Here is a 25,446-nt window from a genome sequence, read left to right as displayed (position 1 = left end):
CAACATCGTAATCTGAAACGTTTCTGACGTACTTATAAAATTAAAAAGCACTATCTTCCAGGTACTTTGGCGTGGCGCGAGTTTTTTTACTTGGCAATTTGCATACAAGGCGGGTAAAAATCTGCCGCGCGACTATATAGGTTACTTGCTTTATAAACAGTTCAACTTTCGCCTGGCTCTTATTAACTTAACTAGTTCACAAAAACACACAACTCTTGTCATTTTAGATATTTTTAATAAATACTGAACATTGTCCATTTTACACTAACTTGGCAGTGGTGAGGTTTCTCACGTTTTTAAATAAAACCATTCACTATTGTAGGTGGTAAAACAGATATTTGCACCATAAGCATAAAATGGATAAAAACAAGAACCATTTCATTTTTTTTTTTTTTCAAACTGTCAGTGGAAACAGACATTGAATTAATTTCATACAGAAGGCCTGTTTATACAAATGGATAGATCATATGTAAAAACATTTCAGTGCATGACATGACCCAGCATACAAGAGGAGACTCAGTTCATGTGAAGGCCTTGAATTCTTGCCCCTCCACCCCCTCCACGTCCGCCTCTGCCTCCTCTCCTCGGTCGGCCTCTGACTTGTTTATTGTCCAGACGTGGTAATCTTTTTTGACGCTCCACTTTGATCCACCCCCCATCACTGGCTTTACCCTCCTCTTTGTGTGCGCTGGGGTTTTCTGTCACCGTCAATATACCTGGTATCAACTTGGGGGGGCGGTTGTGGGATGTAACACCGCAGCTGTTGGACCGTGGCCTCCCCGGCTGCTGTGAGGTTTTACCGGGTTTAGTCTGAGTAAAGCCAGTTCTACTGAAGGCCGAGGCATGTCTACTACTTTCTCCTCCTCTCACCCCAAACGTACTGCTGAAGTATCTGTGTCTGTGGTGGTCGTACGCTGCCCCGGCACTGAGCGGGCGCTCCCTGTCCCGCTCCGAGGCGCTCTCTGATGTAGTGCTGGAGGGGCTGCTGCCCTTTGACCCCAGGTGGAGCGGGGCCAGCTTGGTGGAGAGGCCGGCAGTGGGCGAGGAGGTGCGTGAGTCAGACCAGGGAGAGCTGGTGCTGCGGCTGGGAGAGCGGCGCACAGCTGCAGCGTAGGACGAGGCCTGGTCTCCATATGCAGACAGGAACTGAGGCAGAGTGCATGCATCAGAGTTGCCTGAGGTGGTCACGGCAACAGACGGCCGCTGTGATAGTTGTTTTATCATCTGCCTCTGCCTCACGCTGTACATCCATCTGGGATCTACATCTGAAACAGAGGACATGCCGTGATAATGGGGCTGCTCTTTCTTGCAGCTTGGATCAAGATTTTTATGTTAGTTTGATGCCTGCCTTGTATACTAAACACCTCGTGTGGCTGACACTGATAAATACATTTATCTATTATCACAATTCAGAGAAAACAACAATCAGGATTTCTTTCTTTTTTTTCCCGCAATAGACACTGCAGCTTTGCCACTCTTTGAGGTCACATAAGACAACAAAACAGATATACTTACCAAAGTCAGACCTGCTCCTCATGTTCCAGTCGATGCTGGGTGGTGCTGCTTCTATGACCAGCTCCACAGTCTTGATCTCATCTTCTCCACCACTGGGACTCCACCTCACTGCACTGCTGTGTCTGGTAGACCTTGGTGACTTGACGTCATTCTAGCATGTCCAGTCAAAGGGAAAAGATATGGGGATAATTATAATAATAGCAAATTTATGTTTTACAGTGGGCTTTGTGTCGATTTGAATTGTTTTATTAGGTTGTTTCCCATAGCTGCTGAGTAACTAACCTCATAATTGACTACATAGTCCACAGTCTGGTTCTGGTTTATTCCCACAATCCATTTGTCCATCACAAAAGGTGGCTGAAATCCAAAAGCACCAATTCACAGACAAATTATGGAAACCGCAACAGTGGTAAAAATATAACCATCATTTGTTATATAATCAGAAATACAGAATTGAAACATTTTCATGTTCATTAAAATGTGAGGAAGGAGTACACTGTATATGAAACAAAGAGCTGCCCTTTCTAACTTGGTCCAGAAATGTTTTTCCAATTGCACCTTAGTCATCCTCAGGATATCCACATCTTGCCGGTTGGCATTAAAGGTGACATCTTTGATGTACGTTACTGCAACTTCATCCCCATCAAGTTCCATGTACATTTTCCATTTGCAGTCCTTGAAAAGAGAGGCAGCGGTGAGAAATTGTAGGTTTTCTGGTACACTCAGCACCAAGCCCCGATAACTGTATTGTATGAAAAAGTTCATAATTACACCATTCTGTGTGGAGAACTTGGTTACTCTTGTATATAAACCAACAGCACAACCTAGAGGTAGTTCAATGGCAATGACATATGGTCGGCCACACAGCTTCATAATGTAGGTGCAAATGGAAATTATAACATTACAAAAATATGATGCAATTAAATTACAAGGTGACAAAAAGGATAATTTATATAAAAATATAAATAAAATATAATTTCAATCACCTGTATACAACATTCAGGCATTGTCACTTGATTGCTTAAGCAGACCATTTAGAAAAGTGTTATCTTGTTGGAGACTGATTTACCTCTTTACTGCAGAGAGGCTTGTTTGTGAAATTATGATAACATAAAGGACAAAACAAATGACAACAATAGCAATTAATTTTCTTCCAGCTATGGTAAATTCCTTGTTCTCCATCAGGCATGTGGTGGTACTTTTCTTCTTCTTCTTCTTCTTCTTCTTCTTCTTCTTCTTCTTCTTCTTCTTCTTCTTCTTCTTCTTCTTCTTCTTCTTCTTTTTTTGAGCCAAGGCTTAGTTTCTTTGTTAAGTGAGTATTGGCAAATTTTAGATGACAATCCCTTTTAAGCAATGCTAATGTTATTTCGGTTTGAGCAAAAACCTGTTTTTCCATGACTTGCTTCATATGACACATAGCAAATCCTCACTAGGAGGCACGAAACCGAACAATTCCCTTCCCCACTTCTCCTGCATATTGAATGCTGACGAAGCAGTAATGATTCTGCCAATCCCCAAAACCCTGCCATGAAGCCACAGGTCACTGCTTAAGCACACAGGGTTCACGGCACAGGCCAATCTATTGTATGGGGATCACAGAGGAAGACATCAGAGGAGTGGCACTAACACACTCGTCTGAGGAGCCTCAGCCCTCTCCTGCTCGGTCCCCAGGGGTTGGAAACGGCTCAAAGGGGGAGCGTCAGCAAGCCTCTGGCTCAGAAACACACCAGTGGCCCTGCGCTGGCCTGGTGTCGGGCCTGGCCAGTCGCACCGGGGCTCCCAGGTCCACGCTAGTCTAATCACTCCAGCAGAAACAATGTCTGGTAATGATGCCTAGGACCCGAGTGCGTCTAATGACAACTCATACATAATTCAGCACCTTTCACTTGGCTGCGCGGTGATATCCTCATTAGTAGGGGACCCTCAGTGGCTGTCAGATGGTGGCCGCACAATCGCAGGCCCTCATTTTGTCTTTGAGAAGTGCAGCTGCTTCCATGACATCGCCAGCAAAGAGGGGCGAAGAAAAAAACGCAGTGCGGGTTTGTTTTATTTAGTGCAAAAAACCTTCCAGTTTGTAAAAACAAGGCTGACACGGAACCTGACACCAGGCAGGGGAAAATAATTAGCTCTCATTTTCTCAGCCTCCTGTTTCCTTCTCCCTGCTGTGTTTTCTACCCACTAAACCACCACATGTCAGAAGAAATGGGAGGCAATTAGCAGGCTCGTTTCAGCCCTGCCGAACACACTGAAAGAGGACTATTTATGATGGGACAATGAACAGCTGAAAGATTAAATAACATTTGCCTTTTAAAAAGAAAATGACTTCTGGCTAAATGGGCTATTTTTGATTAAATTCAAACAGCAAGTGGAGAGCCACCCTTTCTCCACAGTTTGAGACCCTAACAAAGGGCTGTGAGCAAGTCGAGGTGGATGTGGTACATGGCTGAAGAAGAAATGTGTATTCATTCGATTTTTTATAAAGTATGCTCTGCATAACAGTGGTCAACAGTTTGATGGGGGTTGTCACTGGGAATCCTTAGAGGCAAAAACTAGAAGGAGCACAATTTAGTCATGACAAAAACACGATTCTTTAGAGCCTTTAAAAAAATATCAATAAGAACCTTATTGATCAAAAAGAGCTACCTGATTAAAACTGACAAAATGATATATTTCTTCATGATTGCCCCTTTGTTTTTTTGTTTTTTTGTTTTTTTGTTTTTTGGACGATATTTCTTCTTCATGGATGAAATGATCAGCTAAATCAGATATTCACTGCCGCAGTTCACTTTGGTAGAGTTGCTGTGTGTCAACTACAAACTTACAGAGTTTCCTGTTCCTGCCTTCCAGTGGTGCCCAAACACCAGCTCCAGATTCACAGTTTTCCTTCCTTCCACCTCCTCCTGCAGCTCATCCTGCAAGGGAAAGATGTAGAGGTCCAATAGGGTGAATGTAACTGATTACATTTATTCATCTTACTGTAGCACACTTGAGTAACTTTTTTCAGCTGGCTTCTTGCACTTTTCTGAGTGTTCAGTCACTAATTTTACTTTTGCTTACGTACATTCTTTGAAAAACAGAGTGATATAAGGTGAAGCAGCAAATGAAGTTTGAAAAAGAACTTGGCCTTACTTTGTGCACTTCATTTTGTAATTTTCAAATTTTCCAATCACGTCTGAACTCTACTGCAGGGGAAAAATCATATCTAGTAATGTTATTTTTTTCTAAAAAAGTAAGTGGGAACACTTCACGGTAACGGTACATGAATTATCATGAATTCAGGAATGACTTCATGCATGAAAAAGCGTTAATTCATGCATGTAAGACTTAATGAATTGTCAGGACTATACAAGAATTAACAGTATCTCATGTATGCATACATGCAAGAACAATACATCAGTTAATGTAAGAATTAATGTATTTCTATCATGATGGTTTCTGAGGTATTAAGCATGGCCATGTCTTCTTTACAGCAGACCACAGGTAAATGGACAGAGCAGAAAATGAGTCAATCACAGCACAGGGCACAAGGATTCTGTTGAAATCCATGTACTGCAGTCATCATTAACTGAGCATTAGCTCCTCATCATGTTTGTGGCCCCTCAGCTAAAGCGGTGAATTGGTCCTTCTGTAACACTGATGAACGATGTGTTATTAATGATGACATAACTGTGAAACTCGGAGATCATGATGATCGAAATACATTAGTTGTTGCAGTAATTGATGTTTTGTTCTTGCATGTATGCATGCATGAGATGCTGTTAATTCTTCTTGTACATTCCTGATAATTCATGAAGTCTTACATGCAAAAATTAATGTTTTTTTCCTGCATGAAGTCATTCATCAATTCATGATAATTCATGTACCTTTACCGTGAAGTGTCACCAAGTAACTTGTTAACATTTACCCTAAATACATTTAAAATTACTTTTATTGAAGTAGAAATATGCACCAGTATGTTTACTTTTACTTTAAAAAGCACCTTTTTACAATAAGACAACTCTTATGAATGCTTCATACATATGTTATTAATTAGGTTGTAAACACTTTCTAAATCATTAATAAACAATTCTAAACCAGTTACAGCACATTTCTCATACATCGATGAGGCTCACTTTTTGGCAAGACCAAGTTACAGCCATTCTGTTGAAGATCTTGCTAGTTGCTTAGATTACTTTACTTGATCTTGCCAAATAGTGAGCCTGCATCTATGTATGAATATTGTGTTATAACTTGTTTATAATTGTTTATTAATGATTTGTAAAATGTTAACCCAATTCATAACCCAATTATACACCATCCATAAACTCTTAGCTTTGGTAGTATTTTTTTTATTTTTTTATTTTTTTAGATATTTTTGCACTCTTTCTGCTAATTAAGATTTAGTTTTTCACAACACAAAGAAGAAACACTCTACCTTTAACAGCGGGGGGAAGTGGAGGAGCCCGAGGTAATCGTCTGTTAGCTTCTCAATCTGACTCTGTCAGAGAGGAAATATAACATTTATTGTGATCCCAAACACATATTAATATGGATGTCATCCTCTTAACATGCAGTCATATATTACAGCTGTGCATTAGTGATACAGCTTGTAAGGATTAGATAAAAGTTCATAGCTGTAATTATGGGTTAACTCTGCCTTGCCTTTAGGTGCATGATATGACCTTTGGACTTGACCCCCAAGTCCCGCATGTCGCTCTCTGTGAGCAGCAGCAGCCTCTTGCCTGTGATGTGGTTTTCTTTAAACAGGTCCGCATACAGCTGCATGCCACATGCATCCTGCCCTGAGAGAGACGCGGAAACAAACTGCTTCTGATAAACAGTCAGCACAGAAATAAAGGGTCAGAGGGCAAGGAATATCATTAGAAATCATCTTATACTATTACGTAAAGGGAATAAACCAACCTCCTCTGAATATCTGTTGCATCCAGAAATACTGCACACATAAAGATGGAAATTAGTTTTCATCAGTAATGGAACTGTGTGATATGAGAGTCATTCTATTGAGGCATAACACATAATTACAAGGTAAATGCATTGCTACTGACCACATGCTCCTCGGTCCAGGTGTAGATGTCAAGGCTGGGCAAAAGCTGCACAGATAAAAGATAAACAGAAGTAGCACCATAGCATACTGATGTAACAGAGAAATACAGACTGTAGGACGTGTATGTGTGTGTGTGTGTGTGTGTGTGTGTGTGCGTCTGTGTGTGTGTGTGTGTGTGTACAGTATGCATGTCTGAAGTATAACTTTTGGACAGTATGACAGCACATTCGTAAATACAGTCCATCATAAAGTAAAAACCACAAGATGCTGTTAAAATGGAAAAATCAACATATTTTCCATGTCTTTGAAGCAATTACTTTTTCCAGTTATTGTGTTGTGCGATTAAGATGACTTGCCTCTAATGGTCTATATCAAACTAAAATGTCCATCTGACTGATCTAGCGTGATCTATTTGAACGATAAATCATTTATTGCTCATTAAATGTAATCAGGCAGAAACTTGCCAGCCAAAATAAAGATTTCATCATTATGATCATGAGCCTGGTGTGTAATGACAGAAATACTGCAATGGAAAATTGGAGGAAAAATGACTAAATGAATGAGTAATCCCCATTCACTGTCTTCTTCCCACGACATCTGATAAAGACTCAGATTATGAACTGAATGCCAGTTTTCAAAAGATCGCATTTTAGAGTCATTGCCGTGCACTTCTGTGCAGCCAGCCGCCTGATAAACTCCCTCCTCCCTCACAGCATTTTCCGCCTACTCCAGTGCTGTGAATCGGAAGTAAACAGATTCAAAAACACTCCTCCATTGCCAACTCCCATTACAGATGTGGCCTAATTAGAGTGACATAACATAACATTTCAAGCCCTACTGTATTTCATAAATGACTTGCCTTCCTTCTTTTATTGAAATCCAAGGCATGCCATTGACAAAGGGTAGCAGATTTTAAATGGGACAGGGTGTTGGGGGGAGGGATGGGTTGTCAGCAGAAATTGCAAAGCACTTGGAATTTGTAAAGAATGACAGGGATTTGGGTTTAATTCATGCAATCCTGCCCCCATGTGGACTGAATGCATGATGGATAACATGCACGTTGAGGGTCACATGGTGGTATGAAGTTAATATCACAATAGTAAAATCCTATCATTGTAAGCTAGTGTCATCTTCTATGTCCTATTATGAATACTGTGGTAATATGCTACTGCACTGCCACAACATTGTGACTTTTTTTTAATTTTTTTTTTTTTTAGCTGTAGGACATTGAGGTAGCACCACATATTTGACATTAAATATGCTTTGACACAACTGGATCAGTTCTGGTGCAAAACAAACAATATGAGATAGATGGGTTGGCCAGGAGCGTTGAATGAAAACGCTTTATTGAGAAACAATACAGTGAAGAATGCAGGAAAATAAGTCACATCAAGAAGCTGATGGTCTCCATAGGGATTGGGGTGGAAGCTCGAGGAGATGATTGGCATGTCTGGGGATTAAACATTTCACACAGGGAAGAGTAAACACCGGTTAAAGTCTGCGTTAATTAGCACAATCTGACTAGGGGTTGATGGCACAACAGTACAGATAATGTTTGAATGGGAATATTAGCTCGTGGCAGGGAGCTAACAAGCAACAACACAGGAAGACAGTGGACTACATGCTCATGAGACTGATTGAAGACCTATCATACCAACTGAAGAGGACAATTTAATGGGCTATGCTCCAGAGAGCGTCTCCCTTCCCCAGATGCAGCATAATGCCGAACCTGAACGCTGAACATGTGCAAACTGCAAGGTTGGTAGCTCAGCTTCCAATAGGATGCTCCCTGCTTTGAGACTGTTGCTGCATTAAAGCCAGATCTTGACGTTCATTTCTGAATGTATGCAAAAATAATTCCGTAAAAAGCTATATTGTGAATAATTCGGTGAAGCTTAAGCACACTCATGTATGAGTCACTGCAGTGGGCTGCTCAAACAGTGGCTTGTGACTGAGGTCACTGGTGCAAATACATTATTTATGTAAGTCTCACACAGTTACAAACCCTACATATTCAACCACCAGTATATATATATATATATATATATATATATATATTTTTTTTTTTTTTTTTTTTTTTTTTAAGTAAAACTACAGACCTTGGCATGGAACCTGTCTAAAACAGTAAAGAGAGAGGATGACAAGTCTGCGGCCAACAGCACTTATAGGAAAGTTCTTCTCACTCCTGCTGATTTGAACCTGGGTCAGTCAGGATAAAACATGTACTTTCTCATCCTGGTGAGAGACTCCATCTCAACAACTGCGCTCCACCACATCCTGAACAAATTGGCCAATCTTAATGTCAGCAAAATGTCACTTTATCATAAAAGCTTTGCCTTCTCTATGCAACTGGCTCACATGGCTCTTTCTTCACAGCATGGCACTATACATCCAGTACATTAGGCATAAATGACATCCATAAGGTCCATGTAGGTGGAAGGTTTCAAATACATTCTATAACAGGGACTGCATTTTTGTGCTACGCTGAGCATTTGCTTCATCATGAATGCATATCATGAATAAAAACAGTGAACAAAATAAGAGTAACGGTTAGTAGGCTGACACAAAAAGTTCAAGGGAAAAACTGATGGTTTACCAAAATAATCAAAACTTGACAAGCAATCAATGTATAAAGTGTGCCTCCACAACAGCACTAATGCAAGATTTTATGCTTTCTGTGAGACTTCTGCAAGATAACGGTGATTGACAGACGCAACAGAACCGGCTGTGGCAAGATTAGACTTCAGAGAGGTTTAATCGCTGTCGTCAGACCAAGCGAGGTGTCCCGTCCCAAGAGTCATGTTGATTTTGTGTCCTTCTCTGACACAACTGGACTTGGAGGAGTTCTGTTTGGCCTGCATGTTGACCTTCATGCCGGAGTGCAGGACAGGCCGCCCAATATCCAAGGGAAACATGTCCTCAAAGCCCTTCATCATGGCTTGCAGACTCAGCCCGTCCACCTCCCCGTTACTGGAGGATGTGATCTGACATGACATCTGAGTACTGTTTGACTCCTCCATCTTAGACTCATAGAATGACTTAGAGCTTATCTTTTTTGCCACAGGTAAGAAGAGCTGAGAGATACAGATAGGAGGACAGAGAGCACAGAGGGGAAGGAGAGAGAGAGGAACAGAGAATGGAGAAGAAAAGGAAGGATGGAAATTAGTTTCGAACCACAAAAACCAAGTGGAATGAAGCAAAGTGAATTGTTTTTCACCCAACACAAGACATGATTATGAGAACAGGAGGATTAAGGGATTTTTAAAGGATTGGTCCGGTATTTTTCAAGCCAGGGTTATTTTAAAATGTTGACACCAATCTCTTATAACCATTTATAACATCTCTGCTGGCTTTAGTGATGAGAAAATTGTGAAACACTCTGCTGCAGCTTCTTGCAAGCTATACTTGTAACCTGTGACAACATGGTGCTCATGATGTGATAACATGGGTGCTCATTTCTTTAGTATTTTGCATGGAGGAAAATTGCATTCATTTATGCCAGGTTGACACCACTGAACGCCCTGTCAGCCAAGTTGGCAGCAGAACAATGTATGACTATAAATGCAAAATAAAGCTGGTTAGAAAGCGCCGTTTGCGACCATTGTTGTGATGAACAATTTAGAGATGAATTTGACTGTGCTGTGAGTTTCCTGTTTCCACAAAGAACGATTATGATGGTTTTCTGAAAACGAGCGCGCTGTCGGACCGTGCTGAGCGGTAGTAAGAGGCTGCAGCTGAGTCGTAAGTTTGTCTTTGCTAAAGCTAGCGGAGAGGATGCGTTATGTATGGTTATAAATGAAGATGATCAACATTTTAATTGAAAAAACCCAACCTATCCTGTAAGGAGAAAACACTGGAACCAGAACAGTGGAGTAACAGTAGTGCAGGGAAAGCGAGCAAAAGCAAACAGGATTACAGCACACAAAAGCATTTATATGTTATTCAGTAAATGCTTTCAGACATCTACAGTGTTATATGTGATTTAAGCAAAATAATAACCATGCAGGTGTGCTGCAAGGAAAGCATTTTGCATGCAAAAGAAGAAACAAAGGAAACAAAAATGCCAGAAACAGGTGGAGGTTCACAGTCCCAACCAGACTGTGCATCATGACCGATGATGACCATATACCATGGTGTAAACTTAAAGGCAATCATGCACTATGCAGACAATGGGTATAGCACTACCAACAACAATATCTGCTGAACCAGTAAGCCTATCACTGATGGTCTTGATGCTTTCTCTTCCTTTCTATTCCACTCTTTTTATTTCCATTCCATTGCCTCCCTATTTCCACTCCATCCTAGAAAGAGATCAATCTCAGGCAAGGGGATTTTGTCCTTCCCCTGTTGGCAGTGTGGAAAACCATTGCAAATTGTGGCACAATCAGAAATCACTATAGTGAATAATGGTGGTAAAATGAGGTGCTGTGTGAACACTTGTCGCCCAACACCTATGTGGCACTTGTCCCGCAGGTGAAGGTGGACCAATGTGAAGAGGAACTCACCGGCGCGTTGGACTGCTCAACGAGTTTGCGCTCCCACATCTTCAGGCGCCGCTCTCTCTCCTTCAGCTCCTGCTCTTTTGTACTCAGGTCTCTCTCCAGCTTCTTAAGCCTCTCAAGTGTGGCTTCAATTTCATACCTACACACCGTATTGAAATAGATCTGTCAGAATAATCAGTGTTTCACCACATATCTCCACATTGTTGCAGCAAACTGCAGCGCATACTGTACAAAATAAATGTGAAAGTACGAAATTGATCAAAATATATGAAATATCTAAATCACAGGAGCTGCATTTTTTTGATAAAGGTTAAATGTGCGACGAAATTGCATTATGAAAAATGAAGTCCTGCCATGGTACAAAGATCCCCTGGGCTAGAATTTGTATTCTCCAGACATAAGAAAACATGTTTGTTTGGGATAAACCTCCACAAAAATCACACCATCATTATTTCAACAGGTTTTGCAGTGAAAATGAGAATTATCAATCAATCAATCATACTTTATTTGTCCCCAGGAGGAAATTTGGTTTCAGTTACATCCCGTCCAAGAAATACAAAAAGACATGATAGATACAGGGTTACAGGATCAGGAGAACTTTGGGTCAGCCAGCGTGCGCTGCGCCCCTTACATTAGATGAGAAAGGAGGACAATAGGGAAAGAGGATGGAATTATGATGGAAAAATAATCATCACCACTAAAATCTTGAATCATACTGTAATCGCAGTATCTGTCAAAACTGCAAATAGATTAATTTACTATATCATTCAGCCCTAATTTGTACAATGGCAGAGATGATAATATGTGCTATAGTTACAGTGAAATATACAAAAAAAAGGACTGGGCAATGGATTATTTTGTCCCCATGCCAGGGAGGTTTGTTTTGACCAGCAGGTGGGGCTGCACAGTCTTCCATGTCAGTCCATGCTGACTTTCAGGCCAAACAAAACCAAGTTCTCGTTCTAACTGTTCATAAACACATGTAACCCAGAAAGGAAGTCCCGCCCTTACTCCTCCCAGTCCCGTAGCTCCTCAGCCCCCACGCTTCCCACCTCAAAGAAAGTCTACTCTTGCACTCGCTCGACTTCCTCATAATTTATTCTCTTGCTTCCCACTTTCCTGACAAGCGCCCTTGGCATTTCTCATCTCCCCCTACCCTGCATTGTTTTCATAACTTGAATGGCGTTCTCCCTCCTCTGCAGCCGCGTCTAAAAATGACCAGGCTAACTCTGCTTTGCTCTGCAACTCATCTAAACCGTGGCAAGACAAACAAGGAAATAAACGTGCTCCTCTTGATCTTCTGGCTTGTGTCCAAACTGGCCGGATGCAGAGTGCAAGTTTCACAGAGCGAAGCAGCTTTGCACATGTGACATTAAAGAATGGAAGTTATTAGACTACATTTAAACTTACTTTCCATTCAAATAATGCATGACATTAAACACCCATGGAACTGCAGTTACCATATAAAACAACATGCCTACTGTCATTATTATTATTATTTTATTTATTTATTTTTTTTGCTCTCTTATTATTATGGGTGTACGTTCAACACATTTATATCAATTTCTAAATTCTCTGTCTACTATTACTTTTTTGTGTGTCTTTGTTTGGTTTTTTCCCTGTGGCTCTCTAAGTAGCTTGATCTTTTTGATAAGATACACTTGTAGCTGAGATTGTATTGAAAAAAAGAGGATATCAGGATTAAGGATAGGGGACATGTTTTGAACATCAAAAAAGTGCCAAAGTTGCAAAAATTTTCATTAATAAATGTGTTCTTGCATAAATTAATATTATGTCCAGCATACTATCAGAAAATAAAACTATTGTATGGATTTCAGTCATCAGGTTTAATGCAAATGCATTCATCCAAGTTCATGGCCAGGTAAAACAGATGGATTAGCTGCTTGTAAGTACTGAACTCTGAGCTCAGGCATGTGAACTGTGTATGCACAGCGTGTCTACTTGTGGGTAATACATGCATCACATCTGCTACCTGAGCAGAGTCATAACAGGCAATAAGAAAACCTTCTGCCCTGGAGTTAACATAACATCTGCCTGTCCTGACTTCTACTGAGGAAAACTCTCGCTCTATTCCCCTACAACCTGCTCCACCCTCTTCCAAGGAACTCATACTACAAGATCAGCTGTTTAGAAAAAAAAAAAAAAACAAAAGGAAGAAAAAACACCCATCTCTCTGTGTCACACATGCTCAGACTGTGTTTAGTTTGCATTGAGATTCACTCCACCTGCTCCACCTGCAGATGGCTGCCTGGACAAGATGCCACCGTTTGGAGTTGTGAGGAAAAGCCTCAGAGCGCAGACAAGCCCCAGAGAGAGGCAACGAGGGAGAGAATAAAGTAACAGCTGAGACTCAGGCTGTGCTGAACATCACCAAACCTCCAGCTGCTCATACAGGCCAATTAAACACTTCTACTTGAAAAAGATGGTGATTATTTTTAGGGCCTTATGGGTAAAGAGAGGAAGTATATCCAGATGGATGATTCTTTGGAGTTTTTCATGCCTTTATGTAGCTATCAGTGTAATTATTAAAGATCTATATGCACGCTCTCAAGTCCTTTTTTTGTATTTCATAGCCCCCGTCAGCTACATTTCCACATCTTTCTTTGAAACAGTTACAAATTTCCTTAGGCTCAAGCTGTATATTCGTAAAAAAAAAAAAAAGCAGCCCGGAGAATGGGAGATCACATTACCTCCATTCAGCCTTGCTATGGAGGAAGGAGTTGCACTGCTGAGGAAGTTGGCTGTCGTCTAACATGGACTCCAGAGTAGATAGGATCTGCTTGAACATCGGCCTGTCCTAAATCAACAAAAAAACAAGCCTCCATTTTCCCTGTGTGTCATTCAAAAGAAAACATAAGTTGTTTCAAGCCAGGCCAGGCTCTTGTAACTCTGTGGCTCTCTCACCTTGGCCTCCGCCATCCAGCACTTCCTCATGAGCTCGGCGAAGCTGGCAGGACAGCTGCTGGGAATAGTTAACCTCTGAAACACAGAAGCAGGCAGCAGGACGGCCCAGTGGTTAGTGAGATTAGTGAGGTGATTTGGTGAAGTTTCCAGTCTCCCCTGTCTCTCAACACTCTAATACAATCAGGCAAGATGGGTCCAAACCATCCAAAATTTACATTTGAAAAGATGACAGCAACAGCTATGTTCAAAAACATAATTGAGTTTCATTGGGAACTATTTTCTGTCAAAGAACACCAGTAAACTGTATCTACCTGCCCTCAAAAAGTATAAATTAGAGGTAGATCTGGATGGATAGATCACTCTAGGTTTAAGTGGGAAAACATCTTTCTATGTATTTTGGGTGAACTGTTCCTTTAGCTCCTATCTAGTCCCCAAAGAGAAGACAGAACTTTTTTTGTGTTTTAATCTCCTCCCCACATTTAAGAGCAAAACAACAGTAAATATATCATAAAACACAGAATGATGAAGCATTATATTGATTCAGTATGAAGGAGGGATTTTTATGCATGGACAATAATGCATTTATGAGAGAGAACAGTGGAGCCATTCTGTGTGAGAGGCTGTGTAACAGAGGAAGGGGGGCAGTGCAATACCTCGTTTTTTTCCACCACCAGCCAGGCCACTTGTAAGCCTTCCAGGCCTTTAAAGGGGATTTCGCGTGTAAGCATCTCCCACAGAACCTGAGACAAAAGACAAGGGCTGTGGTCAGTGATCAAACACAACCAAATCCCAGCCTCTCCTCTGGTCAGGACCAGCTGCTGAACACAGGCAAATCAACACCAAGAGGTTAAAAAAATAACACACACACTATATTGACTGTTCATCTATGCACTCAAACATACATTGTTGACATAAATATGTCCTCTTCTTTTTAATTTTGTAACATCTGTTTTGATTTACTCGACTTTTTACTGTGTAAATGTTGACATATCTTACCCTATTTTATTTTTGCTACTGTGGGATATAGTGAATTCGACTACTTTTTTGTTTGAACGTTAGAAGTATAATTTCTGAAGTGCAACAGCAGTATTTCCTGGATAATTTAAATTCTTTTTAGTTGGCATTCAGTGGTGTCTACAAAACAAAACTGCATCAACATCTCAAAATAGTAAGGTCATAAAAAGGCAGATAAACCAACAATTTTCAGACACCCCATTCTGACATGGGTGGGTTATTGAGTAGCTTCTAAAAGTGTACCCTATTACTGCAATTTTCCTTGCTCGCTGCATCTCACCACGTGTATCTATTTTACTGTGAAACTGAACCTGGAAACATGTTTGAATGGTAAAATTGAATGCTGAATTTGGGAAAACATCATCTTGCAAGATACCTGAAATTAAGAGCAATCACGGTTGTAGATGATGATGATAATGATGCATTTCAACTGACAGCCAGTTAAGTGGAAAGCATTGTCTGTTCAAATTGTCTACTTGTATGCAAACCTTAGACACGACATAATCCAAAGCATTCAGATTATGATAATGAGCTGTAGTTTTACACAGTCAAATGTATTAGTGATTACAATTTTTAATAAAGATAAACAGTAATCGGTAATAGATTACAATTTGAAACTAACCTTTCGAACTCTGTCGACAGCCACTTCACCAGAATCAAAGAACAAGAAAGATACAGTAACTTCCTAAGAGGCTGTACTTCTGCAAAGGTCAAAAGCGCTGCTATAGTCCACTTTAGCAAAGGAAGAAATGCAGAAATGAAAATGTCATTTTTGAAAGTCCTGTCCTTTCAGATGCGAGTGGGCCTGGCTGATTGACAGTTTATTTTCTCAGCCATGCTGTGTGCAGGAGAAGAATCACAGCAAATTCTCTAAGATAATGCAGTGAACAGAAGCTTTGGATTCATTTATGGCCAGTCTGACTTTTAAGACTCAAATGAAATGTATTCTAATCAGAAAAAAAAAAACATTTTATTTCAAGAGAGCCCTTTACAAATTGGTTCCTGCTTTGGTTGGACTTAGATTCGTCTTTGTGAGGCTGTGCGTCTCGCCGCCGTCTTTGTCACTCACCACGCCGTATGAGAATGTGTCGCAGGTTTCAGACACAGGCAGGCTCTGGATCACCTCTGGAGCCATCCAGGGGAACGTGCCCACCAAGGACATGTGTGTTGTATGGGACAGGAACCTGGACGCCCCAAAATCACAGATCTGGAGTGACAAATACAGAGTTGAGGCTGATGTTCCAGCAAAATCAAAATGTTAATTCTGATACCCAGCCCATGATTCATAGCTTGATAAGAGCTTACACCACCAAGGAAAATTTGATCTGAAACAAAGCAACAAAACAAGGCCAGACCGTACATGGCACAGCTCAACCCTGCAACACAGCATGGGGATTTTTTTCCCCCATCAAAAAAAGTGCAAGGACTCTTAAATATGTCACATGTGCATCTGGTGGTGAAGCTGGGATTAACAAATGATATACATGTGTGCCATAAATCTGTCATGTTTCTTGTAATAACTTCACTTGCTACATGCATCATTAGAGTTGACGCACATCTGCAGTCTCACAGGGAAATGCAAGTTCTCATTCTTGTTTAATCTTAGAAAATGTTGTCCCGCCTATGATACACACACCTCTTGAAGCCTTGAGTTTTGCTTAAATATGCCGTCTTTCCTCTTTTGCAAATAGGAGCTGTAATGTTGGTGGGCCTATTTTTATCATTAATTTCACCCCAGGCTTCCTGTCTATAAGCAAATTTGTGACCACTAGAGTCATGTGTTGCTGTCATCCTTTTCTATCCTCCACTGTTTTTTTTTTTTTTTTTTTTTTTTTTTAATTCTGAACCTCCTTTCCTCTCAGTCACATCCACCACAACACCCGACACACACTGTTGTGCTGTCTGTTCTCCCTGGTGTGTGATAAGTTAGCCACTGCCCTCTTGTGTCCGTACATTGTAGGTAAATAATACATTTCATGCTCATTTTCCTTACACATTCTGACACAAAACCTCTAATTTCCTTCTTACAGCATCATGGTGCTTCATCAGAGCTGGCACACGGCAACACTGCATGCTTGAGGTCAAACTCTACAGAGTTTTTACTTCATATTACAAGGCAAAGCATGCATTTTTATCGGAACCACCCAACCGGGATCAATGGTCAATATTCAGGTTACCTTGAGGACTCTGTCTGCTGTTATAACAACTGCAAAAGAACAAAGTGATGTTTAAGTCAGTAAAAATAGCCATTCACTTCAAAAAATGTATAGGTTATCTTTTATATCCAAATATATTAAGAACTGTTACCATTCCTGGACTTGAGGTCTCGGTGGATAACCTTAACAGGCGCCTCTGAGTGTAAATAGTGCATTCCTGTTGGAAAAATAAAGAAAAGTTGTTGTTTTTTTGTGGGAAACCAGACTGAAGGAAACAATCCAACATGCTTCTCATCTCTCTCCTACAGGTCACCATCCTCCATCCAGCCCAATGCTCATTAGTACCTGTGTAAACCACCAGCTCTGATTAATCACGTGGAAAAGTAATGCGTCTTCCAACCACACATGTTCTAAGTGGGACCCCATGCTTTCTGAAATATGTCTAGAATAACAATGAGCTGTGAGAGACCTTGGAGAGGCTGCCTTGAGAGGAAATGCATTCTATGAGCAACTTGCTAATGAGCATAAATAAATAAATAAATCAGTGACTGCTTTACTTAAGTCAAATTGCCATGCAAAAAGTTCACCTACACTGCCCAAGCCAGACTGCACACAGTAAACCGCACAAGACCTGGTATCATCAATGCCAACGGAACAGCAAAAAGAGCAGACAAAAAGGGAAATTCTTTGTTTCTAGAGGCTGTTAAAGATTTATCTGCTGTTCACAAGCAAATAAATACACCTCAAGTTTACCTTTGGCGATCTCCATGGCCCATGTCATGATCTGACCCATGTCCATTTCCTCACTCTCATCACTAGACAGGTAGTCATATAAGGATCCCCCACTTGCATATTCTGTGGAGGGAAAAAATCAGAATCAAATTAAATTGGTAACTTGAGTTGGCATAGTGCTAAACATCTGATATCCAGCTGAAATTCTGAAAAACAGACTTCAAGAATGAACATTTTTGAGGGTGAAATATACTTTTATTCTATTACTTTTATTCTACAATGACAAATTGTTGTCATGAGGTGCTGCATTATACACATGCGCACGGTATGTGAGAGCATTATGTGACAACAATTGAAAACTGAATTTCTGCCAGAAGACTCAAGGAAGCAAGCTGACAGTGTCTTGTTTACAGATTGCTCCTGTCACTGGCCTGTCACTGGCGATGAGCTCATTTATCACAACGCTTGGAAGAAATACTGGCACAACTTAACACCCTGCACCCCCCACCTCTCTCTCACACAGGCACACACACACACACACACACACACGCACTCTCCTGCTCTGCCAGGGCCTGACAGGACCGGCACGTTACAACGATCAATGTCAGTCAAATTCAGACGCTTCTAAAACACGGAGGAACAGTCTCTCTCTGCCCATTTCCCCCCACAAATGTCATTACAGCTGCTCTGAGTACATTTCACATCTTGACATCCATGTAGCCTCTCACAAGCCTCTATAGACAGAGGCATACAGCTACCTCCTGCCTCACAAAGGATAAAAGTCTATATCACACACTATCTGATAGCAGCTAGGAGGAAAATGATGTTTGTGCAACATAATAATCCAATCATGTCATGAGTAATGTAAACATTCACAGACACTGAGATAAGACATGATTGTGGTTAACAAACTACTATAAATACACCGAGGATGATTATTATTAAGAGATAATTTTTTCCATGGCTTTTTTCTGCTTGTATGATGGGAAAATCTGGCTTTATAACTGCAAACCTACAAATGAATGTGTTTAAAATTTAAATTGCTGCTGCAGAAAACAGTGTATAAGCAACAAGTTCACCTTATTTCCCCTTTGTTGTTACAAATGTCTAAAACACCTGTGCAAAGTACGGGGGCAAAAATTGTTTTCCCCTGTACTTTGCACCTAAAACATGACCATCCACATTCCATAGATATGACTTCCTGTGCTTCTGTTGTAAACTTTATTTCACTTTCGGTCTCATCCACCTCCACGGAGCAAATAACACTGAAGTCATGTAAAAGTGCTTAACCGACTTGAGTGAAACCAATAATGCCTGATGTGTAACAGGTGAAGGTACCGCTGTCCAAACATAAGCTGAAAGACCAGCCTCTTCATTCATCAGGTTTATAAGCCTGCTGAGCAAGAGCAATTACTGCTGAAGCTGCGATGGTCAACAGAGACAAATATGTTCTCTTTGTAGATATTGTTTGTTAGGAAGATGGAGCTGCAGGACCTGGTAGATCAGCAGACAGAGGAAATTTGTAACTCAGCTGATGAATGTGGACACGGCATGGTCAGAATGGCCATAAACATTTTTCCTTTATCTGGTGCTAATTAGATTCTGCTTTGATAAATAGAGACTCCAGCTCCTTGACAACCAACCCTTTCTCTTTCATGGCCACAAAACACAATGCTGAACTTAAAGAAAAATTATTAAAACTACTGCGTGACTAAAAATGGCTTACCAAGAGCAGAGTTGTTATCTGTAGATATAGCTACATATATAGATATAGATATAAAGCCATTTTTTGCAGCAGGATGTGAGATTGCATGCATAGTCAGCCACTATACATCTTCTGTGAAAATTTAAGGAAAGATACTGCAATGGCTTACGTCACTAAAGTGATTAAAGTGATTATGTGCCCATTTTGGTAGACATTTCAACACATTTACTGGGTCATTTCCAATCCACACTGACAGACAGTTACAGACAGAATCAGAGAGAGACCTACATAGATAGATAGATAGATTCTTCTACCACTTTGATTATTTCAGTGTTTATTCTTCATTTTACCTTTTTTCTGTTCAGCAGGTTCTTGAAAGGTTCTTTACAAATAATAATAATACCAATAATAATAATAATAATAATAATTATTATTATTATTATTATTGTTATTATTATTATTATCATTATTATTAATAGTAGTAGCAGTAGTAGTAGTAGTAGTAGTAGTATTATAATCACTATTATTCTATAGAAACCATGTCTTACAGCTGGATGTGAGACAGCATGCAGCACTTAGTCATTATGTATGGTCACCATGGTGTTGAGACTTCATCAAGGGCATAAAAACAACACATGGAAAAAGCAACAAACAGCAGCAGAGGATATAAACATCATACAGCCATGATTACCGGATGAAAACACATGATAGCCTGTTAGATAACACATAATAAACATGGTTTAGTTTTGCTTCACCCCAAAAGTTCTCAGTCAACATAGGAACACAGGGCGTCCAGCCTTTGACGTGCCCAAGGGCACAGCCTTTTTCCAGCAGGACTTCCTATGTCTGTGCACCAGAGGGTATTTATATGTAACTGCTGCTCTAATGTTGCATTGTGGATCATCACTGGCTGCGGGTGGTGCTGGAACAGAAAATCCTTTGTTAAGGCTTCAGCAGCCCTATTATGATTTCTCGGATGATTGATTCTTTCTTTCCATTCTTCTGGAAAGTATCTGAAACTCCGACACCTAAAGCGACCAAAGTTTGCAGCTAGGTTTGAAATCTTACCCACTAATCAGGCAACAAAAATGATACCAACTGGCCCGATGGCAGGGCTGTAACATGACATATTTACATTTTGGCCCTTGATGACATATTGACATTTTGACCGTCGATATCACATTTAAAAAAGGATATTGTTCAGATATGTCAAACAGTGAGTCCGCACTGATATTCAGGATCTTACTCTGATTTGTACTGTATGCTCATTTTCTATTTTGCCCAAAGTTTGATCAAATTTCATCAAAATACTTGAAAATATACCTGAATTTAGCAGGAGTGTGTGTGTTTTTTGGTTGTTTTTTTTTCAGATTCTTGTGGCCAACATTTTAATTGTGAATATTTGAAGTTTAAACTGCTCAGTTTGCCTTGCATGCCAGACTTGATGACATTTGTCATTATCAAGCTGCATTAGTTCAGTGGTAATAGTTAGATGTCACAGGCAGAATGACAGCTCAAATCTCATCTTGCTCCTCAATGATAGACCTGAGGTCTGATATTGATCAATGGCCTCCTCTAACTTCATTATTAGAGAGAAATGCAGTTTAAACATTCTTCCTGTAGACAGTGGTCTAACACAGGTTTTTGTGGTATATAACTTCCGCTTGTCAAAATACTGCTTGCAGCTATATTTTTACTTACATTCACCAGAGGGAAATGGCTGTCACATCAATGGAAAAAAATATATGTTGGCTATACAGAGCTGCAGTGGAGTTAATTGAATCTCTGATTTGGGCCATCATTTGTGCAGTAGAGCACACTGTGCCTACATAAAAATTTGCCATACTGCTCATATTAAAAAGAGGCCAAACTAGGAAAAGAAGCAAATCAGAAGAAGTGGGATAAAAATACTGCCCGAGTGACCAAAAAAGGAGCGCACAGCGAACAAAGATAGAATCAGGATGATCTAGTCTGGGATTCCAGTGTGCGGGTTAACCATTACAGTGGTACTGCTGCTACCTATCCAGGAGAGAGATTTTAATTAATAAATACATAAATGCAATAAAACTTAAAATTCATATGGGTTCTCCACAGGATGGTCTAACAGTGTACAGTATATTCTGCCATGTGAAAGTTAGTGCACAAGCATCAAGAACCCCCCAGCAAGACACACACACATACCCACATGCGCGTACACACACCCTGAGCAAAAAGCCCACTGTTTACATGAGCTTTAGAGGTTGCTTTATTCTTCCTGGCTACTAACCTAGACAAAAAAATAGGGGCACACAACTGTCAGTGTGTGCACTTCCTGAACCCTCGGGCATTCACTACTGCCTCAATAGCAACCTCACTACCATTCAGTGTTAAACAAACTGTGCAACTCGTACAAACACGATGCAGTTGCAAAGTTTTCCATAATGGGAAACCAGTGTTGAGCAATAGTTATTTCTTTGGAATACTGCTTTTCATTGAAAAATAGTGTGACAGTGTGAGTGTTGAGGCTGTATAATTAAAAAACATACCAGTGACGATTCCATAGTTGGGCGCCTCAATGATTGCCCCGTAAAACTGAATGATGTTGCGATGGCTGAGGACACTGAGGATTTCAGCCTGTGCATTGAACACACAAGGACACAACATTACTAGCAACTTTTCTTATAGCAGCAGAGGTCAGAAAATGTGAGTGTATGTATATAAAGTTATGGTAATATAATACATAGCCCCGAAATGTCTATTGTCCAACCATTCAGAGTGAAAAGAAATCTAAAAACATTGATTCATTCATTTGTAACCAAACACTATAATTAAAAGAACAATTGGTTCCATGAAAGGACTACTGTTTTTTTTTTTTTCATTCAACGATCATCTCTCCAACACTTGACTGAGGTTGAATGGATATCTGTGATCTTTTGGAATTTCATAAAAGAAATTATGACTAATTTTGTGAACATCCTATCATAGGCCAACAAATGTAATAGAATTTCCCTAAAAAGATTTCTGTCTTTAAGACAATGAGGCTGTCATTTGAAAGCAATTTCAAGAACCGCCTATGCTTTAATTGGACCAAATACATTCTCACTTTTGGCAATAATCATTCTTTTAAAGCATAACATATGCACAATTTAAGAGTGGGGGAGTATAATGATTATGACTGATGGGTACAGAAGTCACCACAACCCTCTAAATGGGGGAGCAATTAAAATGATTACTATACTGACAATTAAAAAGTATATGAAAAGCCCGGGCAATTATGACTCCTACCTCATTTTCAATCTTGAGCAGTTTTTTCACCGCCACCTCTTTGTTCTGGGAGATCCACCTGGCTCGGTAGACACTTCCGAAGCTGCCGCCGCCACAGTGCTCATAGAAGAGGATGTCATCAAACTTGATTTGCACGAAGGAGGCACTGTGAGACGACATCTCATAATGACCCTCAGCACCAACTCAACTTCTGGAGGACCGTGGGGGGTGGGGAGGGGGAAGGCAGGAAGTCCACGGCAAAGTCTGCCAGAGAAAACCCTGTCTGGAGCCAGAGCTTAAATCAGGGTGGAAAAAGATTTCCACAAATCCTTAATGTAAAAAAAAAACAAAAAAAAAACAAACAAACAAACAAAAAATCCTGCCCCTGTGGCACAATATACTAAAAGAACAGCTTCACTCTATAACCGGCCATCTGAGTTAGAGACTGAGGATTGAATGGGGTTCTAACCTAACCCTACAGAGGCCCCTCTGCCTTTGGTTACTGTACCGCTGCATGGACTGGCAGTGTAACATCCCTGGTTTTAGCCCTGTGATTTATAGGCCATCCCCTGTCCTATTCTCTACCCCTGAGTTACACCACATAGTCCTCATCAGTAACAGTAAGCAATGAGCTCAGGATCCAGAGCCTGCTTGTATAAGGACTATGGCATGCCCGGTATGCTGTGATCATGCAGCTAAAGTTGCACAGACTATTCTAGCACAGTCTGCTGTGAATAATGCAAGACTCATAACGGTAATCTGTGATGATAAACCTTCTCTGAGTGTAGAACTGAAAAAAACAACAAATGTAAAACCTCAAGAAGTGCTCAAATTCCCTGTTCAACCTCTGCCTATGTAAATGCAATTGTTCATATATTGTATTTATGTAAGACAGAGATGGGAACTCAATGCTTCCAAAGTGGTGCCCACACAAAATTATGAGCAATTCCTTTTGTTTGTGCATAACAGCATAAAAGCATCTTGTAAAGAAATAATCCCATCGTAACAGGAAATTGTAGCTCTGTTATTGTTCATAGGTTTCCCATTTACAGCTGTGGGAGGGGTCCCACAGCTAAGCAATTATGGCTTTTAAAAGGCTGTTACCTGGGTCTTGATCGGGATTGCTATCCAGCCCAGCGGGAAATGCCTCCATTGTCACAGAGGGGAGCCAATGCTTTCTGCTGATTTACTTGTATTCATGCTATACTTAGCTTCACACCAATCTACTCAGTTTACCAGCCCATAGACATATTGTGTGGCCACTCAAGAAGCCAGGGTTACTTGGATATGGCAGCACTCCTGAACTGCTTCCTGCCAGTTCTCACTACATTGCAAACACTCTGGTGGGCACTGGAATAATAATGTTCAGATAACCATATGTCACACTGTGGATACAGCAAGTGCAACCCAAATTCAATGGAAAGCAAGAACAATGACAATAAATAAATAAATAAATAAATAAATCAAACACAGACACTTTACACACTTTCCCCGGTTTCACTTGTACTTCCTGGACTAGAGCATGGTGAGCTGCCAGGCAAGCATTAGTGCATTTATGAAGTTGAGGGAGGGGTCCCAATGACCTGTGATTAAAACTTCCCTATGGGACACACTGACGTTCCCACTCAGGAGAGTTTCAGCACACAGCCATCTACAGATTTACAGATTTTAATCTCAACAAACCGAATTCAATGATTGAACACTGATTATGCCTAGGCTGATTTCCATAGATGGCTTTATTAAGACGTGATTGATCAGACACGTTTTAGTAAGACGTAAACGATATGGAAATTAGGCACATAACGCTACATAGAAATAAAACACAACACGGTGTAGTGGGAAATAATGTGGATTATTTGTTGAAGTTGTTTGGCCGGTTACGCACTGACAGAGCTCATGAAACTGCATCAGCTGAATTACTGTGAATAGCCCTGGGCAGGACAACAGCACCAAAAGCAACTGCATATCGTGTGTATGTACACAGCCTGTCTGCATCATGAAACACATACACCGTCATCCTAATGAGCGCCGAGGCTGCAGGATATAAATACTGGGTGAACGACATGCCATTTAAAACTCTGACATTAGTATAGCGTACATACCGATATGTAGTGTCACATTACAGGCGAAAAGGTGCAGCTTACAGTCCAGCGCATCTGAGAGCAGGCAAAAGAAATACTTACTGGAATATAATCTTTCCGGGAACTCACAGGATTTCTTCACCGCACTGCACGGAGTTTACAAGTTGCCCAACTTTCCCCAGCCTTCAAAACCTGTCAGGCCTCTTTTTTGTACAATTCCGATGGCAATAGCTCCCCTCACTGGACTAAAATGGTACTTCAATACTTGTGCTGTGTACTCCCCTCATACGGTGGTGCTCATGCTGGGGTCCGGGGTCCTCCAGCAGGTCCTTAAGGGCGTGTCAGAGAGTTTAATCTCACTAGATATTAGCAGAATGCGTGAATTCAGATTCAGATTCAGATGACTTTATTTGTCCTAAAAAATAATAATAATAAAAAAAAAGGCAATTCAGTTTCTCCAGTCTACTGGGGCACAAACACAAACACCAACTTACAACAGGAGCAAACAACAGTGTATCAGAGATAATCA

The 25,446-nt window shown here is 40.6% G+C and overlaps 1 protein-coding gene across 3 annotated transcripts; it reads right to left on the bottom strand.

The window, feature by feature from the left end:
* Nucleotides 1–319: 319 nt before the first annotated feature.
* map3k20a (mitogen-activated protein kinase kinase kinase 20a) lies at nt 320–25,091 on the bottom strand. 3 transcript variants are annotated; one of them, XM_030081014.1, is made up of 20 exons: nt 25,020–25,091; nt 22,858–23,119; nt 22,119–22,206; nt 17,910–18,011; nt 17,308–17,373; nt 17,178–17,206; nt 16,070–16,207; nt 14,640–14,726; nt 13,987–14,061; nt 13,773–13,879; nt 11,065–11,200; nt 6,561–6,605; nt 6,418–6,448; nt 6,157–6,296; nt 5,930–5,992; nt 4,338–4,427; nt 2,074–2,190; nt 1,798–1,872; nt 1,516–1,666; nt 320–1,265 (listed from the first exon to the last, which is right to left on the bottom strand). In XM_030081014.1, exons 2-20 carry the CDS (start codon nt 23,014–23,016, stop codon nt 517–519), a joined length of 2,448 nt encoding a protein of 815 aa, XP_029936874.1. In that variant the 5' UTR covers nt 23,017–23,119; nt 25,020–25,091; the 3' UTR covers nt 320–516. The 3 variants fall into 3 exon arrangements, with proteins under 3 accessions (XP_029936874.1, XP_029936875.1, XP_029936876.1); XM_030081015.1 differs by having other exon boundaries at nt 24,939–25,037; XM_030081016.1 differs by lacking the exons at nt 320–1,265; nt 1,516–1,666; nt 1,798–1,872; ... (4 more) ...; nt 6,418–6,448; nt 6,561–6,605 and adding an exon at nt 8,670–9,633.
* Nucleotides 25,092–25,446: the final 355 nt, after the last annotated feature.

This window comes from Myripristis murdjan, chromosome 21 (genome assembly GCF_902150065.1).
Source record: "Myripristis murdjan chromosome 21, fMyrMur1.1, whole genome shotgun sequence".
In the NCBI taxonomy this organism is placed as follows: Eukaryota; Metazoa; Chordata; class Actinopteri; order Holocentriformes; family Holocentridae; genus Myripristis; species Myripristis murdjan.
The sequence above is the reverse complement of the archived record's forward strand: the minus strand, read 5'-3'. Positions and strand labels throughout refer to the sequence as shown.

Coding starts and splice junctions, on each gene's coding strand:
- map3k20a (XM_030081014.1), bottom strand. CDS start 23,016: ATGTCGTCTCACAGTGCCTCCTTCGTGCAAATCAAGTTTGATGACATC. Junction 6,297..6,417: donor GCAACAGATATTCAGAGGAG/GTTGGTTTATTC, acceptor CGTCTCTCTCAG/GGCAGGATGCATGTGGCATG. Junction 5,993..6,156: donor GTCATATCATGCACCTAAAG/GCAAGGCAGAGT, acceptor CCTCTCTGACAG/AGTCAGATTGAGAAGCTAAC.